General features: G+C 34.6%; 1 protein-coding gene across 2 annotated transcripts in view; it reads left to right on the top strand.

The window, feature by feature from the left end:
- Positions 1-26,527, top strand: part of PARP8 (poly(ADP-ribose) polymerase family member 8) — a 149,403-nt gene that overhangs the window by 102,390 nt on the left and 20,486 nt on the right. For both annotated transcript variants that reach the window (XM_036226194.1, XM_016121324.2), the window contains exons 11-21: positions 1,224-1,290; positions 6,665-6,790; positions 7,302-7,866; positions 9,424-9,474; positions 9,579-9,674; positions 18,171-18,263; positions 19,043-19,168; positions 20,399-20,464; positions 23,067-23,134; positions 25,069-25,117; positions 26,208-26,320. In XM_036226194.1, the coding sequence (XP_036082087.1) occupies positions 1,224-1,290; positions 6,665-6,790; positions 7,302-7,866; positions 9,424-9,474; positions 9,579-9,674; positions 18,171-18,263; positions 19,043-19,168; positions 20,399-20,464; positions 23,067-23,134; positions 25,069-25,117; positions 26,208-26,320 (1,420 nt within the window). The remainder of the gene's footprint in view (positions 1-1,223; positions 1,291-6,664; positions 6,791-7,301; positions 7,867-9,423; positions 9,475-9,578; positions 9,675-18,170; positions 18,264-19,042; positions 19,169-20,398; positions 20,465-23,066; positions 23,135-25,068; positions 25,118-26,207; positions 26,321-26,527) is intronic.

Here is a 26,527-nt window from a genome sequence, read left to right as displayed (position 1 = left end):
AGTTAGTGTTTCATCCTTCTGGTTACTCAGGCCAAAATCCGTAGCTTCATCCTTGACTTCTGTCTTTTTCTGATACTTCAAATTCAGTCCATCGGCAAGATCCATCAGCTCTCCCAGAAAGTACGAACCCAAAATGTTCACCACATCCGCCGATCCATGCCACTATATCTCTTACCCCAATTAGTGTAAGCTCCTGGCTAGATTTTCCTACTTCTGCCCTTGCTTTGTGCAGACATCCCACACTGCCCATCCATAGCCGTCTGACCTCATCTTCTGATGTGTACCCTTCCCACTCCTCCCCTGTGCCACCGGTCCCCTTGCTGTTGCTACAGTATTGCAGTGTTTCTTCTTCAGGGCAGTACCCTTGCTGTTTCCTCTGGCTGGGACACTTTTCTTCCTACCATGCTATCTAATGGTGAAACCTGTGCCCACGTAACCTTCAGCCCCCATACCTTTTCCTTCTTTATTTTTTATCATTGTGTACCATTCTGGTTTCTTACCTGTTTTTTTTTTTTTTTTTTTTTTTTTTGCCTGCCTCCTCCCGCTAGCCTAGGGCTTCATGGGGGCAGGAATATGTCTGTGTGTATTTGTACTACGCTATCTGTAGTGGCCGGCACAGTGCCCTCAGATACGCTGTAACATTAGCGAATAACGAGTGGTGAGTGACTTTTATGAGAGGCTATTAATTTCATAAACATCATAAGTTACTAACTTACAGACATGCATATACCTTGTAAAAATAAGAAGCACATGACAGGGTGTACAGTAAATAGTAAGTCTCCTATGCTTTGCTCTCATCCTACACTGCTTTATTCCCCCCAAAAGGTGTGTGTATATACAAGCATCTCTCTTCCACTTGAACAATAGTATATACACTGTACTACATATTGCTGTTTACACTTAATATATTTTTTGAAGATCATTCTTCATTGTTATCATAGTATACATTTATATTCATATACCTTAGTATATAACATATAATGATCAAGAATGATCTTAAATCTGCATGTGTAAGGCATAAATAGTGATGTATACCACTATGCGTACACTATTTTAAATGTGTATGTATATGCTACATATTATGTGATATGTAAATATGTATATATAGATGTAACATTTTTTATATGTATATACACACACACAGCTATATATATTACTTCCCTCCCCCCCCAGCTGATGGTTAATTTTCAACTGAACATTTTAACTTTTTTATTTCTTTGCAGTGCCCACCGTTGATGTCTTTCAGATTTCCACAAAAGAGCGGTTTGGATTGGGACATCAGCTGAAAAAGTGAGTTTTCCAAAGAATAGAAAATAAATTTCTGTTAAAGAGAACTGTGTTCCCATTTTGCTCATCATTTCTCCCCTCCCCCCATTTTTATTCAATAAGAGCTTTTAGAAATGAGCACCTTGGGAGAGGAATTCATTCTGATGCTAAGTACTGCATCAATAATTTAGTTTGCAGAGCTCCCTTTCAGGACTGGGCCAGGTTTCTTCTCTTTGCTCCCCGGGAGTTCACTCTCCTCCCTCCAGCACCCTGCATGCCACCCAAGAACGCTGACCCGTGGAGATGCAAGTTCCTGTGTCTCTAATGTGTCCAGCAGGAGGGAGCTGCGTATGATGGGAGTACTTATTGTCTTTAGTTCTTCCCTGCGGGTTCACCGAGCCTCTCTGTCTTACTCCAGGCCTTTGTGTGACTCTCTGCCTGGGTTCTAGTAACTGTTTCCTCTGCTTGTTCCTTGGTGCCTAGAAGTGGTAACAGTTTGGCAGCTGCTGGCGCTGGACTAACTGCACTGTCCCTTTTTCCCATACCTACGCCTTTGAAACTTTCCTTTTGTAAAGAAACCCCTTAGTTTTGTTTGACCTTGACTAATACATTGAGCCAATTTATCCTTTATAAACACGAAAGTACGCCAGTTGAACTGACTTTTAAAACATAGGGGCATACCTCCATTAGTCACCATCAAAACAGAAACTCTAATAAATTCCATTATCAACATATCGGCTTTGTGAATTTGTACTTATAGAAACGTTCCAGGATTACTTAGTCTTCTGAGTATGCAGATTTTACTTTAATTTAAATTTATTAAGAGATCATTAGATAAACGTATACTTAGACACATGGTTTGGGCCCTTCATAATAATGCAGTCCGCATGTTCATCTTTATTTTAATGAAATTTAATTGGACATCATACATTAGCCTTTACTGAGCAATGCCCTAAGAGAAAATACTTTGAAACTTTCTTTATTTCATTTACAAAATAGAGGACTTACTGTGGTCATTTTACCAGAGGTTATAAGTGTAGTAGAAAGCTTTGTATGTGGTCTCAAGGATTGTTATACATATCACAGAGCCCTAGAATTCTCTCCATGAGTTTACAGCGAGGCAGCAGTGTTCAAATGTGACATGTGTAGATCACATTTGAAAGGAAAAATTCATGCAAATCTCTAGTCATGGGTTTAAATTGGTATAAGGTAAAAACCCTTAATACTTAGAATTCCATATCTCTATAACTATAACTAAATTCAATTTACAACATACGTTTAGCACATATAATATGTTTACAACATATTATATTATACAGTGTTTTCTTTATAAGGATTCATAAAAGATGTTTTCTCAGTTTTCTGTGCAAGGATTTAGGTATGCCTTTTCAATCAGATTTTGTTTTCTGCATTGAGCCAGTGTCTTACCAGTCTTGGAGCTAAGCATGAGCCTGCCTCTGTGCTATGCCATCCAAGTTGGGTACCACCTCACCTTGGCACATCTTTTTTTTTTTTTTCTTATGCTTTTTTTTCCCCTCACCCAACTTCCTCTCTTGTTTTTTAAAATTTTTACATTTAATGACTTCATTTTTTTTAGAGCAATTTTAGATTCACAGCAAAATTTAGAGGATGGTGTGGAGACTTCCCATACATCTTATTATCAACAGCCCCCACCAGAGTGTGCATTTCTTGCAATACATGAACCTACACTGACACATCATTATTGCCCAAAATCCGTAGTTCTACTTTATGTATTTTTGTAAGCCACTTAAAAAAAACTTTTTTTAAAGCAAAATGAAGCTGATTCAAACAAAACAAGAATTATAAAAGCATAGAAGTCTAGGAATAAATACCTTCCTGCCTTTAATAGCTTCTGAGATTATCATTTGGATTAATTCATAAAAGCAATGATGTGTATAATTCCACCCTTGAGAAATTAAGGAAAGCTATGAACTGTCTCCACTGTTGAACTACCTTACAGAATATGTAACATATTTTATTCATATTTCCATCCAAGCGATTAACATGCTTGAAAATTTATTTACTTCTAAGGTTAAATTTAAGTTATGTGGAAAATGTGGTGATAAAGACGAACTTTTTTAATGATCTTTGATAAATTTAAGTCTAATTATAGTTAAATATTTATGTTTCCTTAATTAGAAATAGTTGGGTTTGGCTGCGATCCCTCAAGGTCCCCCTTTAGTCTAAAATGATACAATTTTAAAAATCTGATCTCAACCTTACAATAAATCATAAGAGGGATCTGAAATATAAAGAAGTTATTTTCCAGAAACATACAGCAAGTTAAGAAGACAAATTTAAATTCTAGGCCCTTGGTTATTGCTCAGGTGTGTTTTCGGCAAATAAGAAACATTAAACTTTTTCTGTGATTCTTACCTGGTTTGTTTCTGGCAACATGATAGAGTCTTAACGATAGTAGCCGCAAATGTTTACACCGTGCTTATATGTCAAGCACTATTCTAAGCACTTTATGCACATTAACTCCTTCGATAGTTAAAACAACCCTGTGAAGTAGGTACTGTGTTACCCACATTTCCTCAGTGATGAAACTGAGACCCAGGAGATCAAGCAATTTGCTTAAGGTTACAGAGTGAAAAAGTGGTAGAGCCAGAATTTGACTTCAATACTTTTGGTCCAGCCACTAATCCGCCTTTCACATAACCCTCGATCTCTCTTTGCCTTTTGTAAACTTTGGAATTTATGTTCAGTACTGAATGAATGTTGAGAGAATGTAAAGTCATTAAAAAGAGCCAGAGGAAAAATACTGACCCGAAAGAGATGTAAGATAGTGATCGGTGTCATAGAGGGTGTCTGTCATTCAAAGGCTAAGTATATCACAGACCATGGATATAATCTTAAACTCTGTGCTGAATTTGCATAGATCAAACTTAAGTCGTTTTTAAAAGGGGAAAAAAATATTGCAAATCTCCAGTATTGCCTTACATAAAATTAGGTATAAATTCTTCTATGTAGAGTTTGCATTTATGAAACAAAATCCGAAATACAACTTAAGCGCAAATCAAAATAAAACACTCGAATGTCAAAGTGACACATGAATTTAATTTGGTGGATGATGTTATTCTGCTGATGCTGTTTCTCCACCACAGTTTGAATGTAACGCTGGCTGCTGTAGTGCACAGTTCTTTTGAAACCAGCATGAAGAAAATCGTAATGTTGCCCATCTGTGCTCTTTTCTCTATTCGAACCACCTTGGAGCCTTTGTTCGTATAGCTGACTGTGATGCCTGTCGTCTGGTCTTCACTTGACGTGAACGTATAATTCACCTCGAAGTCTGTTTTCTCTTCTCCTGTCCTCAGCCAGTGGCAGTTGTGGTGATCCTTCTCGGCACCAGCGCCGCAGTAAGCGCAAACCCCAGTGTGAGCACGGAATTCTCCCGGTGGTGGTTCTCTGTTCTGAGGAGGCGGCTGCGATAGCAAATGTGCTCTTATGTATATTTAAAATTACCACTGAAATTACACACAAGGAATTAAAATTTTTATAGGCAACGATTGTCTCTCTCTTTATCTCTTTATCTCTTTATCTCTCTTTATCTAGGGATCTTAGTATCCACTTTAGGAATTACTGGTTCTAAATGTCGAAGTCACCCTTTAGAATGCTTAATGTATATGAAAGTGGAGCAGTTTTAGCCATTTTGACTTTTACTTTTTTTGTTTCAGTTATCCTATCAAGGTTAGGCAAACATATGCTGATTTTCTTAGGGAATGATACACAGAAATGACAGTTTTTCATGGGAGGAAAAGAATCTCGATCTACTTGGTACAAAGGATGGTGTCACTTAGGATTTCAGGTTAGGGACAGGGGAAAAGGATGACTCTAATATTACTATTACGTTTAAGTCTTGCTACAATCGTGGATGAAAAAAAAGATCTTCAAAAATTAAATGTAAAATAAAAATTGTTTCCTTGTCCCAAGCCGTGAAGTGAATTTACTACTAATCGGAATTATGCATCATTGATTACAGTTTTACCCTTTACTTTTTACAACCTCTCCAGCTAAAAAGACTTAAAATAATTCCATATGTGACAGTTTCTTCTGAACTCACCTAAACTAGCAGACAAAAGGTTGAGGTAGTCAGTCTGACGGGTATGCTTTCTGGTGATCTGAGTTAATTTGGTAAGGCCTGAAGGATACTGAGAAATCATTGTTGGCTTAGTGCTAAGAGCCACACTTGTCCCTTTTGAGTAACATGTTAACTAACATATGTCAATCTGTATGTGATAATACGGGTGCAGTTGCTCTGCCATTTCATCGTCTAGGCTGACAGGCAGATTTTGTTGCCCTACCTCCCTCCCAAACATGTGCAATAATAGCTGCTTTCTGGGGGTGTCCTGAGAATTAAGGAGAATGTTTTATTCCCTGATATATTGTTAAATTGTAAACAAATATTGGCACCATCTTTCTGTTCCAAAAGCAATCTGTGCTACAAATAACTGAAAAGAACGTGAAAAATAAGCAATGCTGAATCGATTTTTGAAAGGAAATCAAAATATTTAATTTATCGTACGCATAATGTTTAATTGTAAAAGTTCTCGCCTACTTAAATATCAGCCTTAAGGGACTGTCCTCCACTGACACCTGAAAGATGGGATGCAGAAAAAATTTTGCAACTTGAAACTCTTTTCAGAAAACAATGCTTTGTTTAAGTTCACAGTTGACATGCCAGAATTTTCTATCAGAAAACAATGATGAGGTGATATAGACTTAGAAAATATTGAGATCAGGAATTACCAGATTCCTGCCTTATGAGAGTAACTAAAAATTTTTAGAGACACCCAAATTGTTTTTTAAACCATACTTAAAGGTGAATGGGCTGTGCTGAAGATTAAATTTGTTAACCTCATATTTCTCCATAGAGTTAGTTTCACCTGGCTTAGTTTTACTTATATATATGCATTTTATTTTGTTTTCCTTTTCATGAAGAAAAATACATAAGCAAATCAAGTAAAAAGAAATTGACTTGCTTATATCTTAATAAAGAAAGTTACAATTAATAACAAAAATTTTTCAAACTGCCTTTCTGGAACCAACAAAATATTTCAGATTTTTTTGGTCACTTCAGCCAAAGTTGTTGATCCTAAAGACAATCTCTTTATAATTTTTATAAATCTCTTAATATCCTTATTCTTCTTTCGGTTCTATCATGTATATTTTTAATTATATCAGTAATTTATTATGAATAACAGTAAATTCATAAACATTTTCTGTATGGCGCTTTCCAACATGCAAAACACATTGCATGATTTTAAGTTAGGATCTCACTAAATACTTTGATATATGTGTTCTCTACATAATAAATACAGAAATCTCATATTAAATTACCTTGGAACTGATAACCGACTTACCTTTGGATTGACAGAATCATGCAGACATTTGTTACTCAGCAGTGGAAACAGAGCAAAGAAAAATCCAATTGCCTGCACAATAAGAAGCTGTCAGAGAAGAAAGTGAAATCTCCCCTACATTTATTTTCTACTTTGCGCAGGTGGGTAAAAGACAACTTTGTGCTATTAAATTGTGCTACTGAATGCCAAGCTTGTGATAGCCCATTGTCATTCAGTTCAGAGCATCTTTCCTGTTGTATGACATCCATTTATTTTCTTTGTGACTTCAGAGAACAGACTGACATTTTATCAAAAACATGGATATTAATTTCTGTGTTTAGAATATTTTATGCATTTCCTTAACATGAGTTATATTTACCCAAATTACATTCTTCGCTTCTAATCAGTTTTCTCTATCAAAATTAGTTCCATATAGGACTCTGGGATGAGTAGGAGTGGGAAATAAACCTGATCATCTTTTTTTGCTTTTCAGGAAAAATATAATTTAGTCCCTGTGATCATTCTGCACACTTTTGATTTTCATGTTAGCTGGATAGGCTATGTGAAATTAAGGTGGTATTTAAGACACAGTTGAGTTGATTGAGCCTGACAAGTGTCCTCCATGGTCTGTTACAGTCCGGATTTACTCTGTGTTGTTGATCAATTTTGAAGGTCGCCAAGTTATCCTCCCCCTGGTTGTGGCAAAAGTAAATCCAAACTGAAATCTGAGCAAGATGGAATCTCCAAAACGCATAAGCTGCTGCGGAGGACTTGTTCCAGCACTGTCAAGACTGATGACGTGTGCACCACTAAGTCGCACAGGACCTTTGGTCGCTCTCTGTCCAGCGACCCCAGGGCTGAGCAGACAGTGACGACAATTAAGTCGCACAAACTCTTGACCCGTTCCTGCCCTGCAGCTGTCAAGCAAGAGGATTGCCTCACCCTCAAGTCTCATAAACTATTGACTCGATCTTGTTCTGGAGATCCACGCTGTGAGCACAACACCAACTTGAAGCCCCATAAACTGTTAAGCAGGTCTTACTCCAGTAATCTCAGAATGGAAGAATTATATGGCCTGAAAAATCACAAGTTGCTCAGCAAGGCTTACTCCAGTGCCCCCAAGTCATCCAAAACTGAGCTTTTCAAGGAACCTAACTCAGAGGGCAGGAGGCTCTCTCTTACCTCAGGGCTTATTGGTATCTTAACACCATCTTCATCTTCATCATCCCAGCCTGCTGTGCGTAAATGTTTTCATCTTGTGTTCTTAAATGTTAAGCTAATGTGGGGTAGAGGTTTTTCAGAGATTAGTAGAGATCTGGTTAGAGGGGAAAAAAGCAAGATTATTTTGTTTTTGTTTTTAAAAATTTACTGGTGGTTTTTTGTTTGTTTTTGCATACTAGACAGTTGCTACTGGTACTGTAAGTTCATTTTGATTCTGAAAAAACAAATGTAGCTTATTGATTTGAGGTCCTGTCCAGATTCCTGTCATATTAATAAATGCTACCAAAAATGTATAAAAGTCAGTTGGGTTCACAAAGCCTATCCTTTTAAGCAAGCTTGAATTTTAATGCTTTTGTTAAGTAGGTTTATCTGATCTCTAGTTTTCTCAGATAAGTAGTTGAGGATAAAGTTTGTCTATTAATTAAGAGTAATGTCCTATCTGTAACATATATGTGAGAGGAAAACTTTACTCATGGACACTGTTACTTGCAGAGAAAAGCCACATTTCCAGCTGTATCTCTCTGCCTTACTTAAAGCTGCTCTTGGTGTCTATAATACCAAAGTCACTTTCTCCTGATGGTGTTTATTTTGGAGGGGGCACGAGGCTGTGCAATGACTGTATTAAAGCTTAAGTCCTTTGGGTGGTATTTATCAAGAGTCAGTCTTTCACGAAATTTACCTCTAGAATGATCCACGTTATAGTCAGTTTCAGATAAAGAAATAGACCTATCTTCTTGTTAAAAAGTTTTGTTTACTTTTAGTGTATGTGTGTCTGTGTGTGTCTGCGTTGGGGGAAGGGCATATTTAACTCTTAACTATTAATGTGGATATACCTAGCAATAGATGAAATTGAAAAAAATAAGAAGATACTGTTTGTAGAAAGCTGTGTTTCTCTTATATAGATTTATTTCTAAAATTAAATTGTAAATTATAGCATAAAATTTTATTTGTATTAAGAAAAGATATTTGAGTATGTTGATAATTTTAGGTAGATATCTCTTAAAGCCTATTTCTTCCCCAAAATAAGCATTAAGGGCATTAAGAAAATAATGCCAAAGAGTTACGCAGTAGAAAGTTTCTCGTGACAGTTATACCTAAGAAAGATAATTTCAGATATTCTGTAAAAGAAAATGTCTTCATGTCCTCCTGTATGGTTAAGCATAATGCAATAGTTTAGTGTTGTATTTTCAGTAGCTTTCTAATATGTCCTTGGAGGAATAATTCTGATAGTAAAATAAGATTGAAGTACTCTAAATGAGAAGTTGGGAATTTTGACAATGAGTAATAGAGGAAATAAGTTTTCGTGATCATGTAAAGATGCCAATCATTTTTACTAGAAGATCAGAAATTAAGAATTTTAGTTAGTTTAGACAAAGATTGCAATAGTAGTGGCAGAAAGTGTTTGGAATACAGAAATTCTAAAATTTTGATGTCATTGTCAGTGACTTATCTCATGTAACAGGTGATCTTAGATCACATCTTCATTCACTGTTTCACAAAGTAAAAGGCTGTAATTTACATATTTTCCCACTTAAAAAAAATCATCTTGTTCTTTTACTTTGCTTTTTTATAGCCAAATGGTGCCAAATGCATTCCAATACGAGACCGTGGCTTCCTAGTGCAGGTATGAGCCAAGACTCCAATCATTGTAGAAAATTTTAGCTTTTAGTAGGTTTTCAAATCATTTTCATCTTTGACCTAATTGTTTCTCTTCGTCGTTTTATTCAGACAATTGAGTTTGCTGAACAGCGGATCCCCGTATTGAATGAATACTGTGTGGTTTGTGATGAGCCACACGTGTTTCAGAACGGCCCCATGCTTAGGGTGAGTTCTCATTTGTACAATGTCAGTGTCGATTTTGAATATAAATGAAAAGGGTTAAGGTATAAAGATAAGTAAATAACTACATTCACAGTAAATACTGTGTTGAGCGAATTATTTAATATATAAAGCATTACAATTTTCACGGACAAATCACTTTTTCTTAAGGAGTCCAAGAAAGGGGCAAGTAGTTTTATATTAGAAAGATTTGTATTGTATTTCTTACATGTGCCTATCATCTGTCTTTTCAAACATTTATCTATGCCTATATCTGTATCCATTTATATCTAAATCATGTATCATTTATTTCATATAGATGTAAGTGGGTACAGAGATAGATATAAATCTAGATATATATGTATAAACTTATAAACAGTTCTGTTTCTTTAAAACCACACAATTCAACATGCTTACTATAGAGAGCAAAGGGTAGTCCTCATTCCATTAAGAGGAGGGTATACAGTAGCATGCAGAGAATCAGAATAAAGATTTCAAAAAATGCTGGCTCATTGACGCATTTGGAGCATGATTGGGGGAGTATAGAAATAAGAATCAGTGTGTGTATGTGCATTTAGGAAAGAAATCGTCCAGTTTCAAAGCATTGTTATAGGAAATTTATGTAACATATAATTCACTATTTTAATGCATACATCACTGGTTTTTAGTATATTCGCAATGTTGTACAACCGTTAATACTGTCTAATTCCAGAATATTTGCGTCACCCAGAAAAGACACTGACTCTTAGCAGTCATCTCCGGTTTCCACTTCCCCTCATGCTCTGGCGACCACTAATCTATTTTCTATCGCTATGAATTCACCTGTTCTAGATATTTCATAAAAATGGAATCATACATCCTGTGGCCTTTTGTTTTGGGATTCTCTAACTTATAATGTTTTCATGGTTTAGCCATGTAGCATGTATCAGTACGTCATTCCTTTTTATGGTGGAATAATGTTACGTTATATGGATAAAGGACATTTGTTTATCCATTCATTGGTTAATAGAATTGTTGGGCTATATGTTAATTCTGTTTAACTTTTTGAGTGAGGCACTACCAAACTATTTTTGACAGTGGCTGCACCATTTTATATTCCCATCGGCAGCGTATGATGTTTCCAGTTTCTATACATCTTCACCAACGTTTATTATTCTTCATTTTTAAAAAGTTTAGCAATCCTAGTGTGCGAAGTGGTATTTCATGATTTTGATTTGCACTTCACTGATGACTAAAGACTTCAAGCATCTTTTCATGTGCTTATTGACCATTTGTATATCTTCTTTGGAGAAATATCTGTTCAAATTCTTTGCCGATTTTTAAACTGGGTTGTTTGTCCTTTTTTGTTGTTGAGTTGGTAAGAGTTTTTTATATATTCTGAATACTATATCCTTATTACATAAGTGATTTGCAAAACTTTTCTATTGTTTCATGAGATTTCTTTTTAAAACTTTTTAAAATTAAATCCATTGGGGTAATATTAATAACAAATTTCAGGTATACAACCTTATAATACAACATCTTTATACTCTCGTGTGTTTCTGAGACACACAGAAGTTTTTTAATTTTAATAGAGTTCAGATTTGTCAATTGAAGGTCACAAAGATACCTGAGTTTCCTTCTAAGAGGCTTATAGTTTATAACATATTTAAGTCATTGTATTTCAAGGTATATATTTTAAAACATACATAATAGCCATTAATGATCATAATTGTCAAGTTTCATATGTTTGTTTCATTTTATTTACAGGAAACATTTAAAAAGTTTTTTCTTGCCACTGTTGTTACACTATATTTTGCTAGTCAACTTTTTTCTCAGAGACATAGTGTCACTCTGAAATCCAGGATTTAGTTCATTAGTAATCAGCATTTATTAATTAAATATTTGTGTAAGTTTATTGTTTTTATTTAATACATGGAAATGCATAGTTATGAGAATGGGGAGAATCCTTTGGTTACTGCAGTTTATTTCATGTAGAAGGTGCCTTTTTACTTTGTCACTGTCCACCTTTTGATCTTGATCTATTGCTTGGTCCGTGGCTATGCCATTTCCACGGCAGAAAATAATAGTAATGTTATTAATGGCACGTTGTTTTTTGAGTGTTTTTTTAATGTGATCATATGTTCGAAATGCTTTACATAGATTATCTAATTTAATCCTCATAATGACCCTATGGGGTGAGTATGATTAATATCTCTCCTTCACAGATGAGGAAAGTAGTAATTTATTCCATGTCACACTGCTAGTAAATGATGGAGACATGATCTGAGCCATGGCAGAATGGCACCAAGGCCACGGTTATTAGTCATGAAGGTATTCGTGACTCATGTACTTGAATCGACTTCTTTTACAACCTGAAAATTTACTACGCACATTGTTGGGGATTCACTCTCTGTGATTTAATCACTGGCAGTTCATTCCTATAGTGATAGTGTTCTCTTTGCCTTACTTCAAATTTTGTTTTACTTTATATCATTCAGTACCAATGAAGTTTGCTGTCTCTTTCCAGAAGTGGAAGTGCTTTTGTAAAAGAGAAAGCAACATTTAAAAAAATAAATACAGGTAGTTATCACATGGTATTATGTTGCTATAATTCAGACTGATATCTAAGGAAATCAGAGAAATTACTTTGGTTTCTTAAATAGTAAGGTTACTGATGTATGAAATCAGATCAGGAAATGAAAATCAAAGAAACATTTTATATTCAAAGGAAGAGAGGTAAACAGAAAGAGCTGTTTATTGATTCTGTTAAACAGATATTTCACCTAAATCAGACATTCTCGTTTTCTCTAGATCTCTCATATTTACATTACAATATATCTTACTGTAATTGGAGTAGTAATACATAAAAATTATTACATAATTATTACATATATAATTTCTTATGAGGTATTAATAAACTGACTTGCTGATCATTTATTCAGTTCATATATGTTACAAATTGTAATAAATCCCAGAGATAGAAAAAAGAATAAGTTATAACCCAGTGACGAGTAAATAAGAGAAAGCTCTCAGGTTTCCATAGAATTCTGTGTCTAATTTTTATTATGTTTCTTAGATCTTTCTCTCTAAAAATTAACTGTTTTTTGTATTTTTCCCCAACCTATTTTTTATATGATATAGCCCCCTTTAATCCCTATTTTCTTAAAATTTTAGTCTATTTGTGCTATTTTGTCACTTTACTCAGAGGTGTACGTAAACATGTCATACTTTCTGCTACATGGGAAACTAAACTGCTTAGTTAGAAATACCAGGATGCTCCAATTTTCCCTTTTGTTTACCATGTTTATACATGTTAGGTTCTGACATGTAACATTTTGAATCTACATAAAGCCCACGTTAACATCAGGAGGATTGTTCAGAGATGCCCGATTTTTTCAGTTTGGCAGTGCGCTTTGGATCGTTACCAGAAAACCAAACCCAAACCGAATCGTTGGCTCTCTGCGTTTTGGAATCAACTAGAGTGTCAATACAGCAAACTATTTCAGAGATGCTTTTTAAATGTTGATTGCGTCTTCATCAAGTGATTTTTGCAAAGCAAGAAAACAAGGTTTCAGCGACAGAATCAGCCAGTTTTATCAGCCCCCGAAGCCCGGGTAGTCCTTGCCTTTTTGTCACCCTCGCCTTCAGCACTCCCATCCTGGATCGATGCGGTTGTTTTCTTCTTTGAACCTTGCACGCAAGCTGCTGACCTCATTTGGAGAAAACCACATGTATGTGCAGATGGGTGTCCCTGCAAAGTTGGAAGTTTGTCATTGATACTTGGCCACTGTTCTGTGTGTCCCTGGTTAATAGACTTTCCATTTCCCACCTCGACATATGATGTGGCAGTTGTGTCTCATTCTCTTCTCAAGCCATGTGACAGTGCCTCAGATTACTTGCTCTGAGTGGATCCATCAGTCCTGAGAGTCTCAAGTCACCACTTGAGAATAATGCCTAATCCTACTAAAGCAAAGTCAACTCAGAATCCTGAAAATGTGTATTTTTGTGTATCCAACCTTACTGTGGACCTCAGACAAATATTTGTCACTGTTTTTATTTGCACAGTGAAATTAGTAATACCCAGTTATAATTTGGTCATAGTTTAAGGCATTCCTACGAAAATTCTTGGGAAACTGAGCATGTGGATAAACCTGGATATGTCTCATTTTACCTTTTAAGAGGAACATAGTAGGTCTTCTTATTTAGGTCTGACGTTAATATTTGAAGAATGGATGAAAAAGTACATCTCATTTCCTCCCTGTTACTCTATCCCCAAAGTTACAGAAGTTAAGATTTCAAGTTCTGAAATACAGGCTAAACTAAATAAAAATTATTCCAGAAAGCTTTTAGTTCAAAAATATGTTTTATTTTTTTTTACATCCAAATTGAGTAGCAATCGGTTTTAATGCTCAAACAACAACTTTAGTTCTGTGAGGTAATAGGGATCACCATCTGTTGAGGCCTAATCTGGTCTGATCCTGTCATATAGTAGACGTGTTTTGATCTGTTTGGGATTACTGTCTTCCTTATTAACAAGTCTTTCCCCACCCCAAACGTGTCTCTCTTCCAAACCCTGAAAAGAACTCAAAGCATTGACTGTAAAACTGGAAATACAGAGAATTAAAGGCTTGCAAGTTTTTTGTTTATAGGAAGTATTCTTAATTATTCTTATGTTTCCAACACTAGTTTTTTTGTATTTCCAACTCTAGTTTCTGACTTATAAATTTGTATTTACATTGCTCATTTCTTTTTTAGCAAGAAAGATTGTAGCAATATAGAATTTTGATAAGCTGTGGGCATGAAAATAAAAATGCTACATAATGCTTCAATACAAATTTTTATTTAACACTAATTTTGTGTGTACATTGAGTAAAGGACAGCTGATCCAAGTTACCTTGTAGTGTTAATGTTTAAACATCTCTTTATACCTCGAGGAGATTTCATAAATCTTAACCTCACTTGGTTCTCTTTGTCACGTGGTCCTCTTATCATCCTGGTGAGCCAGCTATGATTTTGATACCTGTTTTACAGATAGGAAAATTGAATTGTGCACATGTGCTCCAAATGGAATAATATGCACTTTTATTTGTTTTATATATTAGGTTTACATGAAATTTTTTTTTGAACTAAAGGACTGGCCATGTTACATCATGTTATATATAAATACTTAGATTCTCTTCAGTTGTATTGTTTCTGTTTTCAATGGGAAGTAATTTAAATTCATTGAAAACACAGTTTTTTAAATGCAGTTCAGTTCTAAAATATTTTTTAGAGTTTAAAAACGATGTTTGAAATATGCTTTTATTACTCATTTAAATTGCTCTGATTCAAGTAAAATTAAAAACGTATTCATCTTAGCTTAAAAACTTCTAAAATAGATTTTAGCTTAGGGACCTATAGAGTTCTCCCTGTTTTTAATAGTTGTATAATGAATATTATATTGAAAAAATATTATGTTTGTGTAATGGCAAGAGAGATTTGCCATGGTTTTACAGTTTAAATTATAGAAACTAATTGCTCGAAGGTAGTATAATAATGTAACATTAAGAATGGGTAATATTTTACAAATTGAAAGTAATTGTAAAATCAAAAATGAATTAGTAAATACTGTACGCATTTGGTTATATTTAGGCATACATACTTTGCATTAAAGTATGTGCAATAAAACATCATTTTACTTATTTAGTAACAGCTATTAAATGACTGTTCTATTTTGAATTGACACTAGAGTTTTCTGTGTTAATACAGTTAGTAATAGCACAATTTGTTGGGGACAGGAAATGGGCTGGTAGTTGACTCCAGGTGGGAGAATGCTAATGCAAAATATAACTACTTCTTTTATTAAGGAAGATTAATTCAGTTTCTCTTTTTTGAGTAGGAATTCTTGTTTGTAAGCAATAAGGCACATCGAATCTTGATTACTTAATGTGGTTTGAGAACTTTCTTTTAGTGCGCCATCTTGTGTTGACATTTTGAATTTCTCTCACGTGTGAATAAACACGGGAGAGGATCAGTAGTCTACAAAAACTGGCAAAACTAATTACAAAACTAATCAGCTGATTTACATCTTGAACAATATGGAATGTTCTAGTAAAAACGTAATAGCTATAGAATTGTTATTTTAAAAATTCACTGATATTTACTTAGTACGGTGTCGATATACTATATAAATTAATCAAAATATTACTTCCTCTATAGGCGCTATTTTTTTTTAAAGGGGAAGATAAAATTATTTTTATAAGAACACAATGTGTACTTATAATTTTTCAGTATAGCAAAATAAAAAATTTCCCCCAAAAGTTTTCTAGGGTACCTGATTTTCTTCTTTAAACAGTTGCAATAGCAGGATATTCCCAGAAATCAGCCTTATGCATTAGAGTATGGAACGAAAGGTAGCTTTTCAACCAGAGGATGAAAGAAAGACAAGAAGTGTCTATAAAGTATCAAGTCACACCTTTATCATGAGGAATGTAGGTTTATTATTTAAAATAATGGCAAGTCCATGCGATTTGGAGATTTAGAGGTTTGAGTATAAATCTGGAGTAGGATGAAACAGAAACACAGAGGAAAACATTATAGAAAGCATTGACATGTTGCTCATTTGTTACCCAAGATAAAGAATAGGAGGTTTGGGTAAAATTGGTAAAAATCATTTGAGACAAAGTCAGGGCGGCACATGAATACCTAGAATTGGGGACAAAATGTGTTAATAGAGCTATGTAAGAATAATTATCATATTTTTTCTTAAGTATTCAAAATTTTTCCTATATTAAAATTTCAAAAACATTACCCTTCTGATCTAGTGTAGTGGTTTTTTTTTTTTTTTAATTGTTTAAGGGAACAATTTTGTATAAAAAGGTTGTTTCTCATGTTAAAGACCCTGGGATTTGTATGTGAACACACATGCAAACATACATACATATTTGATGATCACAAAGTAAGTGTAATTGAGTGTCCAAGGTTCAAATGAAAAAAAAAATAAAAACCATTCATTACTCATACACCCTAAAGGAGGCTTATCCTATTATTCAGCTTTGAGATGAATGGGTTTTAATCATAAAAAGCATATGGTTACTTGACAAGAATATTAAAAACAAAGTACCCTCTCTCTCTGTTTACTTCTTCAGTGAACTTTGGGTAACTGGTACATGAATTGTTTCCCAGGGCCTTTTATTATTTCAAAGGTTCATCTTCTCCCTGGATTCTTGTCTGTATACAGTTTCACTATACTCAGACACCAGTGTTAGTGTTTGATACTGTAGTAAATGTGCTAGAAATGATTACTATTATTATTTCAAACCATACCATGCTCCTAGTAAGTTAACAGAAGGACCTGATGTCAGTGGGGGAAATTGAGGGTGAAACATATATGCACATAGAGACACACAGAAAAATAAAAAAATATGGTAAACATTCAAGTAAAAAGGTAGTAGTAGAAATTGCACAGTCCGCTCTAAGTATATCCAGATATATATAGCAGTGTGTATCACTTGCATCTGGATGAAGAATTTTCTTCAGTTAGTTTCCTCCCATAGGTAGCTTTCCTAATGTTTCTGAAATGGAATCAAACTGCACGTTTAAGGCTTACAAAGGAAATGTATCAATTTTTTTTTTTTTTAATTCTCTTAAGGGAGCATCACCCAGAAACCTTTGTGATTGGTCATGCTTTATGCCCACAAAGTTCCCTCCGTATAAGCTCATTCCAGACCAAAAGGATGTTCAGAATGGGGTCATACTTCCCCACTGGTTAAGCAGTAGACCGAGTGGTCCTCTGAAATGAGTGAGCATGGAAGCAGTGGTGCTAACAAATGCCTTTTCTCTGCCGTGCAGCGGTACCATGGATTGCATCATGTTAGGCTTCATCAGCTACCTAATGCAATGTAACTCGGGAGATAAGATAAATCAAACAGATGACACTATATTAGATTTGAAAGATGAGAACTCTTCCAGAGCAATTGCAGAGTGTATATTTCAGTGCTGCTGACTTCAGGAGGTTATTGAAGTTAAAGTCTTTGCAACAAAACCAATCTTTCGAGAGCTGGGTGGCAAGTAAGCAGAGTCATGCTTATTTCCTCCAAAGAAAATTACTTAGAAAAAGGTGGAATTTTCCTTTGTGTACTTATTTTACACAACTTTGCAGTTTAACCTCCTTTTTTAGTATATCACCAGCTTAGGTATCTGGTGTGTGTGTGTGTGTGTGTGTGTGTGTGTGTGTGTGTGTGTGTAATATTAAGAGGGAGAGTTGGATTTTTCAATTTAAGGATATTTTTATCTGATGCTAAATCATTCCTAATGCAGGTGCTAGAATTAACAAATGGAGTTCTTAATCATACTTATGACTTTATATTAGTAAATGATTATTACTAATTGTGACCTAAATTTAGAAATGTTTATTAAAGTGATGATTTCTTTCTAACATTCTGAAACTTTGCATTTTCCATTTATTAATTACAATGCCGTAAATTTAATTTAGAATTGGGAGATGAAAAAAATGTCAATTGATCTCTTATTCTTCCATAGCCTACAGTGTGTGAACGAGAGCTGTGTGTATTTGCTTTTCAAACCCTGGGAGTGATGAACGAAGCTGCTGATGAAATAGCAACTGGAGCTCAGGTAGTATAAGACCGGATGCTAGTTCTTCCATATTTTGATTTGAAAATTTATTCTAATCCACTAGTTAGCTTCGCTCTGCTACGTTGGGCAAATTTTAGATAGTTTATTGTTAAAGCAAACCAGCATTTGATGTTTTTTAGATATAAACTAAATTTTGCTATCTTTATCTAATGTGTGTTTTGTCATTTTTGCAATTGCCAAGGGGAGAGATTAAACCAACTTTCTATTATATGGAAAACAATTGTGATTCTTTGTTACATGAAGAAGTTGAGCCATCAAAACCCTGTCATTATGTAAAATTTATTTGTAAAGTTATAGTGCCATAAAATGTTACCTAATTTATTTTTAAAACTTATATGAAAAGATAATGGGCAGAACATGTAATAAAAAGAGAACATTCAATTTTACAGTCGCAGTGTTTACGACATAGGAAGAAAAATATTAAAACAAATGAAAAAACAATTTGGAGGCAGAAAAGCAGTTTATGTCGATTCTACGAGAGCAAGGACTTATCTCTCTTTTTCATTGTCTTGCTGTAGAGTATAGACCAATGCTAGCACATTGTTTATAACAAAGAGATACCAGGATGTTTGTAATGGAAGCAACACATAGTATTTACCTTAAATAATGGTCAAGTTTGGTCAAATTTGATCTAAAGCCACAAATGACAGATTTGAGAAGTTAATCTTTCCTAATTAATTACTATGAGAGGGAGAAACAATGGCAAAGCACTTGATAAAACCAAAAAGAGAGTGACTATCTCGTGTATATATTTCAAGGTGGTAGATCTACTAGTATCCATGTGTAGGTCTGCGTTGGAATCTCCTAGAAAAGTTGTCATTTTCGAGCCATATCCTTCTGTGGTAGATCCCAACGATCCTCAGATGCTGGCCTTCAACCCCAGGGTAAGTAGTTATCCTAGCATACCAATCACAAGTTTCCTATAACAATAACTAAGATTTTGGTTTCATTAGCTTTCCTCTTTCTGTCTAAATCACTATCTCATCAAGTATATCCATGACCTGTCATACACTCTATATCTGTTTACTAAGTATCATTTTTTTTTTCCATAAACTTGATTTGCCTTCACCTAATACTTCCCCTATCCTTTCATCCTTTAAAATCATTTTTAGAGCTTCACCTTCATGAAACTAGACACACTTAATTACCTCAGATTGTTACCTTTAACATCTCATCTGCTTAGAAGGTAGGTAAATAGCTATAAGAATTGGTTAATAATGGTCGGTATGATTATTTTAATTTCATTATATATTTTTTGAGATTCTAATTTATGTAACCTCATTTTAAGTTTAAGGATCATGTGTAAAAGCATAAATTTTCCTTATTTAGTAGTATTTTCACCTCACCCTCCCTTGTCCTCTCTCTTCTCCCTCTTCTGTTATCTGAAGATTAGTGATAGTTGAATTCATATTGTTGGTCAACTGGCATTTCTTGAGAAAATAATTTCATGGATATTAGGCAGAATTCTTGTGAAATAACAAAATTTTCAAATTGCATGAGAGCTAAAATTGCTGTCCTTTGTATTACTGTTTATCTTGCAGTCATTTTTAGAAACAATGACTGTACAAAATATCCTTGGAAAAACTTCCCTTCCTCTTAGGTGGCACAGTGCACGCATTTATATTATGCTTTAAAAATGAATTGCCAATTGAGTGTAGTATGTTATTAGTCTTACTCTTTGGGCGACAATCTTCCAATCAAAAGAAAAGAAAAGCAAAATGAAATTGTAAGACTTAAATTGGATTTTTTTATTTTTAGAAGAATTTTATGCTTAGTTTATTTATCATGACTTAATTTTTAGTGGTAAAAGCCAGAATCAGGAGCCCAATGTCTTTTTTTGTATATATAGTTTTTTTCCTTGTAGGCCGAACATTATTTTATGTACTTATATTAGGACTGATACTATTTTCTTTTTTTCTTCCCTCTGACTCAGTTATAAATCCTACATCCTTGAACCATCTTATTAAAGTCTTTTTTTTTTTATGTATACAACACAGTCGTGGCTTTCAAATTGACCCTCATGGAAAATTCATGTACAGAAATAATATGTTTCTCTAGTAATGTGCAGACTTGCAAAGGCTTACAGTGAATATGTTTCCCCCCCATTCAAACAGAAGAAGAACTATGATCGAGTAATGAAAGCACTGGATAGCATAACTTCTATTAGAGAAATGACACAAGTAAGTATATCATCTTATGGTCTTGGACAGTTCGGTCTTGCTTGAATAAAATCATATTTGAAAAATGTCTGAGAGGGAAAAAAATGTCTGAGAGTACTGGCCATGCAGTGCTTTTCTATTGTATGAGAGTATAGTTAAGATCATAAGAAATTTATAAGAATGCTGTACTAAGATGTTTTAATTAAATTATATGAACGTATTGGCGTGCTCCCATTGAGACTTTTGGAGGGTAGTAGCATAATCATAATCATAATGCTCCGTTCTCAAACTCAGGCAAGAGTTTGAGTACATGGAGGTAAGTTGAGATTTCTTAAGGCCAAAGTTAAATCTGATACAATCTTCCTGGACTGTTAATTTTAATTAATGGCAATAATTTCACAACATGTTTTTAAGATTAAATTAAAAACACATTATCAAATTTAAGTTGTAGAGAACTATTTTAGATATAATATAGAATCTCCAAATAACTTCAAAACACACCAAACTCCCTGAGAGTTTATATTTTTGGCCATTACGGAGCCTTTCTTTGGTGGAAAAGTTTGATAAGCAAGGATCAGGGTTTATTATGAAAGTCCAACGTATCACTGTGATATATATAGTCCAGTACTTGGAAAAGCACATGCTATTGAATTATCGAGGCCTTTTTACTGCCAAAGATTTGAAGAGAGGTTTAAAACTCATCATTATAAATGGCAACTAATAATCTCAAATTGACAACAGCACGCATTATGGATTCTGTAGGTTTCAAGGCTTGCCTTACCCAGACCTTTGCAGGCTTATAAAGAGTATTGCCCTGAGTCATTCCCTATCTCTGGGGAGAGAATAGTGGATTTTCCTCCTGTCTCAGGGCCACAAAGCTTCTGCTGCCCTCTTCCCAGCACCAGTGCCGTCATCTCTACTCTATGCGAAAATGTGCTCCAAAAGTACATTCTTATATTCCTAACTTTGATTCTTGATTCTTTTGGTAGTTAACTTATTCATGTAGTCAAATAGTAATCCATTCATTCATTCACAAATAATATGTGTCAGACGCTGGTAAACAAGAGAGCCTTTAATTCCAAGTTACATTATTTGTTTATCTGACATCCTTTTTGTTTGGGTTTCTGTGCCCGTACCTTTCTGTATTCTCTGGATTCTTTTTAAACAAATATATATATATATCTATATCTAAACAAATATATATATATATCTATATCTATATATATAGATATATAGATATAGATATATATATATTATATTTGTATAGGAAAAGAAAATAGTAAAATGCATTTCCACTTAGGGGGAGAAAAAGAACCTATTGCAATATTTCACACAAAGTTAGGTAAACATTTTTAGTTACCAAAGACGTTGGTATAGGATATTTATACTATACCCTAGACCCAGATCATTCCTAAATTTAAAAATAGCTACAGACTCTGACTCTGGGATCAGCAATCTGCCAAAAATGGCTTCCTTTATTCTGGGTCATGTGTAAGCTATTTTAATAGGAGGCAATGGAGATGATTGAGTGTCAGCTTAGGGAGATAGAGGCTCGCATTGTGTATCTCATTTATCAGTGATGTGGCCTGTGACCTTGGGCAAGTTGCTTAATCGCTTGATGCCTCAGTTTCCTTCACTGTCTAGATGATAAACAATAACTCTTCACCCTCTTGCAGTGTGTACTTCATAGGGATGCTGTCAGGTTTTATTGCATCAATTCTTCAAATCTCTCCAAATAAATATAACATTATACTGTCCTATTTTCCAGAATGTACTGCCCTGTAGATAGACATGAATTGTCACAGATTGCCCTTTGTTCTATGAAAAGGTTAATTGACTGGATAAATTCGATTAAACACTTTTAAGAGAAGGGCTCTTCTTATGTAAATTTTGTCCATGTTTTTCCACGTAAAGATCTACACCTAAGTCGGTATCTTCCGATATGAACATCAGTAATAACTATTACAGGCTTTGCTTTAATGTTAGTTAAACGTTAAAGGCAGCCATTGTTAGGGAGAAATAGCACCAGACAGTTGTTAAAGGTGGCGAGACAGATCTTATTCGGAGGACTGCAGGATGGAAAAGAGGGTGGTCGTATGAGGGGAGCTCCTCTCCAACTGAGACAAAGTGACTGAGATTTTTTAAATGAGAGCAGAGGGAAGAAAAAGGGGCTCTGGAAAAGTGAAAATAGGTCTACAGGGATATGGAAATTTACAGAAGAGGGCATAAGTGGAGAATTACTGAAAGGTTAGCAGTGTGGGTTGGTACGACATACCTTTGCTCAAGCATTGGGTTTTCTTGAGCAAGGACTCAGCAGGAGGCTTGGGGTCACCTTTAGGGACTTGGCTTAGTACATGGAAACCAGACTAGAATTTGGTCAAGTCTCTTAGCAAAATATTAGGGTAAGTCTTTTGTGCTACATGGAAGCTCAGAGTTCACATAATCTTGGGAAGAGGGAGCAGCAAAAAGGGTAATTGTTGCTGTTACCATGTCATGGCCACAGATGTTCAAGTTTAACTAGATTTAGGCATACCTGTTCAATCCGATCATTTTTTTGCAAAAAGAAAAAAAAGGAAAAGGAATTTTTAAGGAAAACCAAAAAGTATAATGACCTCTTTTTCAGGCACCATATCTGGAAATCAAGAAGCAGATGGATAAACAAGACCCCCTTGCTCATCCCCTACTGCAATGGTATAAAATTTAGTTTTCCTCTTATTGAAAACTGCATCATTTTCTACTGCCTATTTTAAGGGGTGGGGGAAAAACCTATGTTATAAGACCTGCAATGCTACAGTTCTACAAGCCTTTGAGGCCTGACGATTTTACAATCCAAGAATCTTTAATGATTCTCACTTTAATTAAAACCCGTACATCACAGAGGGAAGAAGATGCACCACTTGGATATTCAGTGTATGTGACAACAGTTTGTCTATAGTTTTAAAAAAATACGATTGACTGGATTATGTGGTGGAGCAGTTTTAGGTTCATTTAATTTTCTAAGCAATGAAACTCACTTATTGAAAATCCTTCTAAAATGTTTTGTGTAATTTACTTTCTTACCAAAGTCAGTTTAAATTTGATGAACTCATTGTTTGATGACTGCAGATGAGGCACTGTTTCAGAGTGAGCCCGGTGAGGACTCACTCTGAATATATAGCATTAGTCCAGCACGGATCTCAGAAGGAGGCTAGACTAAGAATAGCACAGGCGGGTTGAGAACTCACCTTGCGCTACACCATTCAAATAATTTGCCCTCTACTTCCTCATTTGCAAAATGAAAACCGTAGTATCTACTTACCTTATCTGTAAGTGTTTTATGTACATGTCTCTTTGAAATCACTAAAAACTCAAAAGACTATGGAATTTACCGCAATTATCATGCAGTAATACATATGTGAAGATTATGAGAGGTTGGCGCGAATGAGTACTTATTCCATGCTACAACTAGAAACTTTTTAAAAAGTATGTAAAGATGGGCAAAAGAGGAAGAATCTGACTTCCTCATGATTCTGATTACTTAACTTTCACTTAGTCAGAATTTTATAATATGCATTCTATTTAGTCTAATAAGACCATGACAAAAGTTAGGTTTAGAGGTCTAACTTCTTTGTATCTTTTATGATATATTATTAAAATTCTGAAGAATTCAGTAAAATAACACAGTTTTAATTTTAACTTTTAAAATTCTCACATTGTTATGTTCAGAGTGAAGATACAAATCACAAATATCTAATCTCTTTTTTCCCGAAGTCGCCCTGATTGTTAACTTTTAATTACTTGTGATTATTTCCTTCAGCTTGTCAGTCACTCTTCTTCTAAAAAAAATCTACCAAAAAAAAAAAAAAATCTACCGAAACGTTGTATAATTTCCCCTGCGTATTATTTTATGTACATAAAACAATTAGTTTTTTCAGACACCTGAATATAATTTTGTCATCTTTGGTGTCGTGTTGCATAAGTATGTTGAATAACAGTTTATATGTAAATTGTGTTTACATCAACCCAAAGAGATTCTCAGTTATTTAAAGAAAAAGATCTTCATAAAAAACTCATTTTTAGAATCTACGGCCATGCTACACTGAACAAGCCCAATCCCATCTGATCTCGGAAGCTAAGCAGGGTCGGGCCTGGGAGACCACCTAGGAAGACCAGGTGCGGTAGACCTAAAAAAAGGTCACAAGATCCTTGCAATCTGTGAAGCCAACTAAGGAATGCCTTGCCTAAACAAAAACCTCATTTTTAATTAGGCAGTATAGGGAGGGGCAAAGGAAGCAGTTATATGAATCTACTTCTAATCTGTGTAATATTTAGATAATAGTAATGTTAATATTATAAATATTAATATTGAAAGTATATTCAGAGATGTTCATTTTGCTGACACTTGAGATTGTGATCATTGTTTCACCTTCTTAAGTTTTAAGCTTCTACTTCTCTGCCTTTATAGATTAAAATGTTACATAAGCTCTTTAAATTGTTTTAGGAAGCAAAGCAAAATCATGTAATTAAATTATCACTCGGTGTATGTCATAACAAAAATAGGTTTAATTACTTGTCATCTAAGGAGAAAAACTTTAAATATATTTGACAATTGTTTGTGACCAATGGATTATTTTAATTGATTTCAGGGTTATTTCAAGTAACAGATCACATATTGTGAAACTACCAGTTAACAGGGTAAGTCGTTTTTTCATAGGTACATACAGAAATGGGAGGAGTACTTACTGGCTGGGAGAACTGACCCCTGTGATTTTTAGGCAACCTCTCCAGAATATTAAAGTAGACTCAGGTTAAGCTTCGTTCTTCAGTTTAAAATCGCCATATGTGCACCAGCTCCAAGCTTTTCTGAGATATCAAATTTAGATTCTGGCTGTTGCCCTAACCTTTTAAGTAAATATGAGTCAATATGAGATAGTTATACCATGAGTAATGAAAAGAATATTCTCTAAAGATTGACCAGAAAACGGTTATATGCTTTTTATCCTTGTCAGTTTCATGTTGGCATAGCTCAGCTTTTCTGTATCAGAGAAGATAATGTCTCCAGTATCTTACTCATCAGCCTAATACTCTAAAAATAATGAAAAAGCAAAGGACTGATTTCAGTTCTGATCATCACCCAAGAGCTGTATCTAAAATCTCAGCTCTCCCATCTGTGAATCTCTAACCTGCAAGATTCATATATAAGTATATTCCTAACTAAAAGGTCGGCAATTAGGAAATTTTGTCAAGCAACTAATCCAAAAGGTTCTGTTTTAATTTCTTACTATGAACAAAGGGTAAAACAATATTTGAATGTAGGCAATTTCTAATTTTATAAATATATGCAAATAAAGCATGATGATGATAATTTTTACAGTTTAAAAATCTTGAATTAACTTTTCTGCTTAGCAAACTCAGAACATTTCCCCAGTTGAATGGTTAGTATATACTAGGAGAATTCGATAATAAAATTCTTAAAAATCCATATAATTAGGAAGGCAGATCTGCTTGAATGTGATTATATAGTGTATTCTAAAGCCAAATAGAAATGACTTTGAATTGGCTGTCTCCTATTTCTTTTCTATTAGCCTAAAGAACTGTCCATATGATTTATCATTTATTCAGTGGTGTTTTTATTTTTAAATGGATAGTCCTGTTAATATGATCAGCCTTGTTATCGGTGGTTTGAAACTAGATAATTCTTAAACCAGTAACATTTGAAATTGTCAGCAGCCTGATCATATATTAAATTTAACATGTTTTCATTTGTCATTATTTCCAATGGCAGCAATTGAAGTTTATGCATACTCCACATCAGTTCCTTCTTCTCAGCAGTCCACCAGCCAAAGAATCCAATTTTAGAGCTGCTAAAAAACTCTTCGGAAGCACCTTTGCATTTCAGTGAGTATGGCTTAATGTTGGGGAGCGGGGGTGGGGTGGGGGGAGGTGTCTCTCCACCTCAGTGTTCTGAAATGTATGGGTAGGAAAATGTTCTCTTTTAGTAGTTGGCTGTTAACACTGAATAGTCAACTACAGGATACTTGACTTGGAACATCAGAACTTTCAGAAGGCACCAGGACTTACTATATTGTGACGACTTTAAAAGAT

The sequence above is a fragment of the Rousettus aegyptiacus genome, unplaced genomic scaffold (assembly GCF_014176215.1).
Source record: "Rousettus aegyptiacus isolate mRouAeg1 unplaced genomic scaffold, mRouAeg1.p scaffold_m13_p_8, whole genome shotgun sequence".
Classification (NCBI taxonomy): Eukaryota; Metazoa; Chordata; class Mammalia; order Chiroptera; family Pteropodidae; genus Rousettus; species Rousettus aegyptiacus.
Note: the sequence above shows the minus strand (reverse complement) of the source record. Positions and strands in the feature narration are given on the sequence as shown.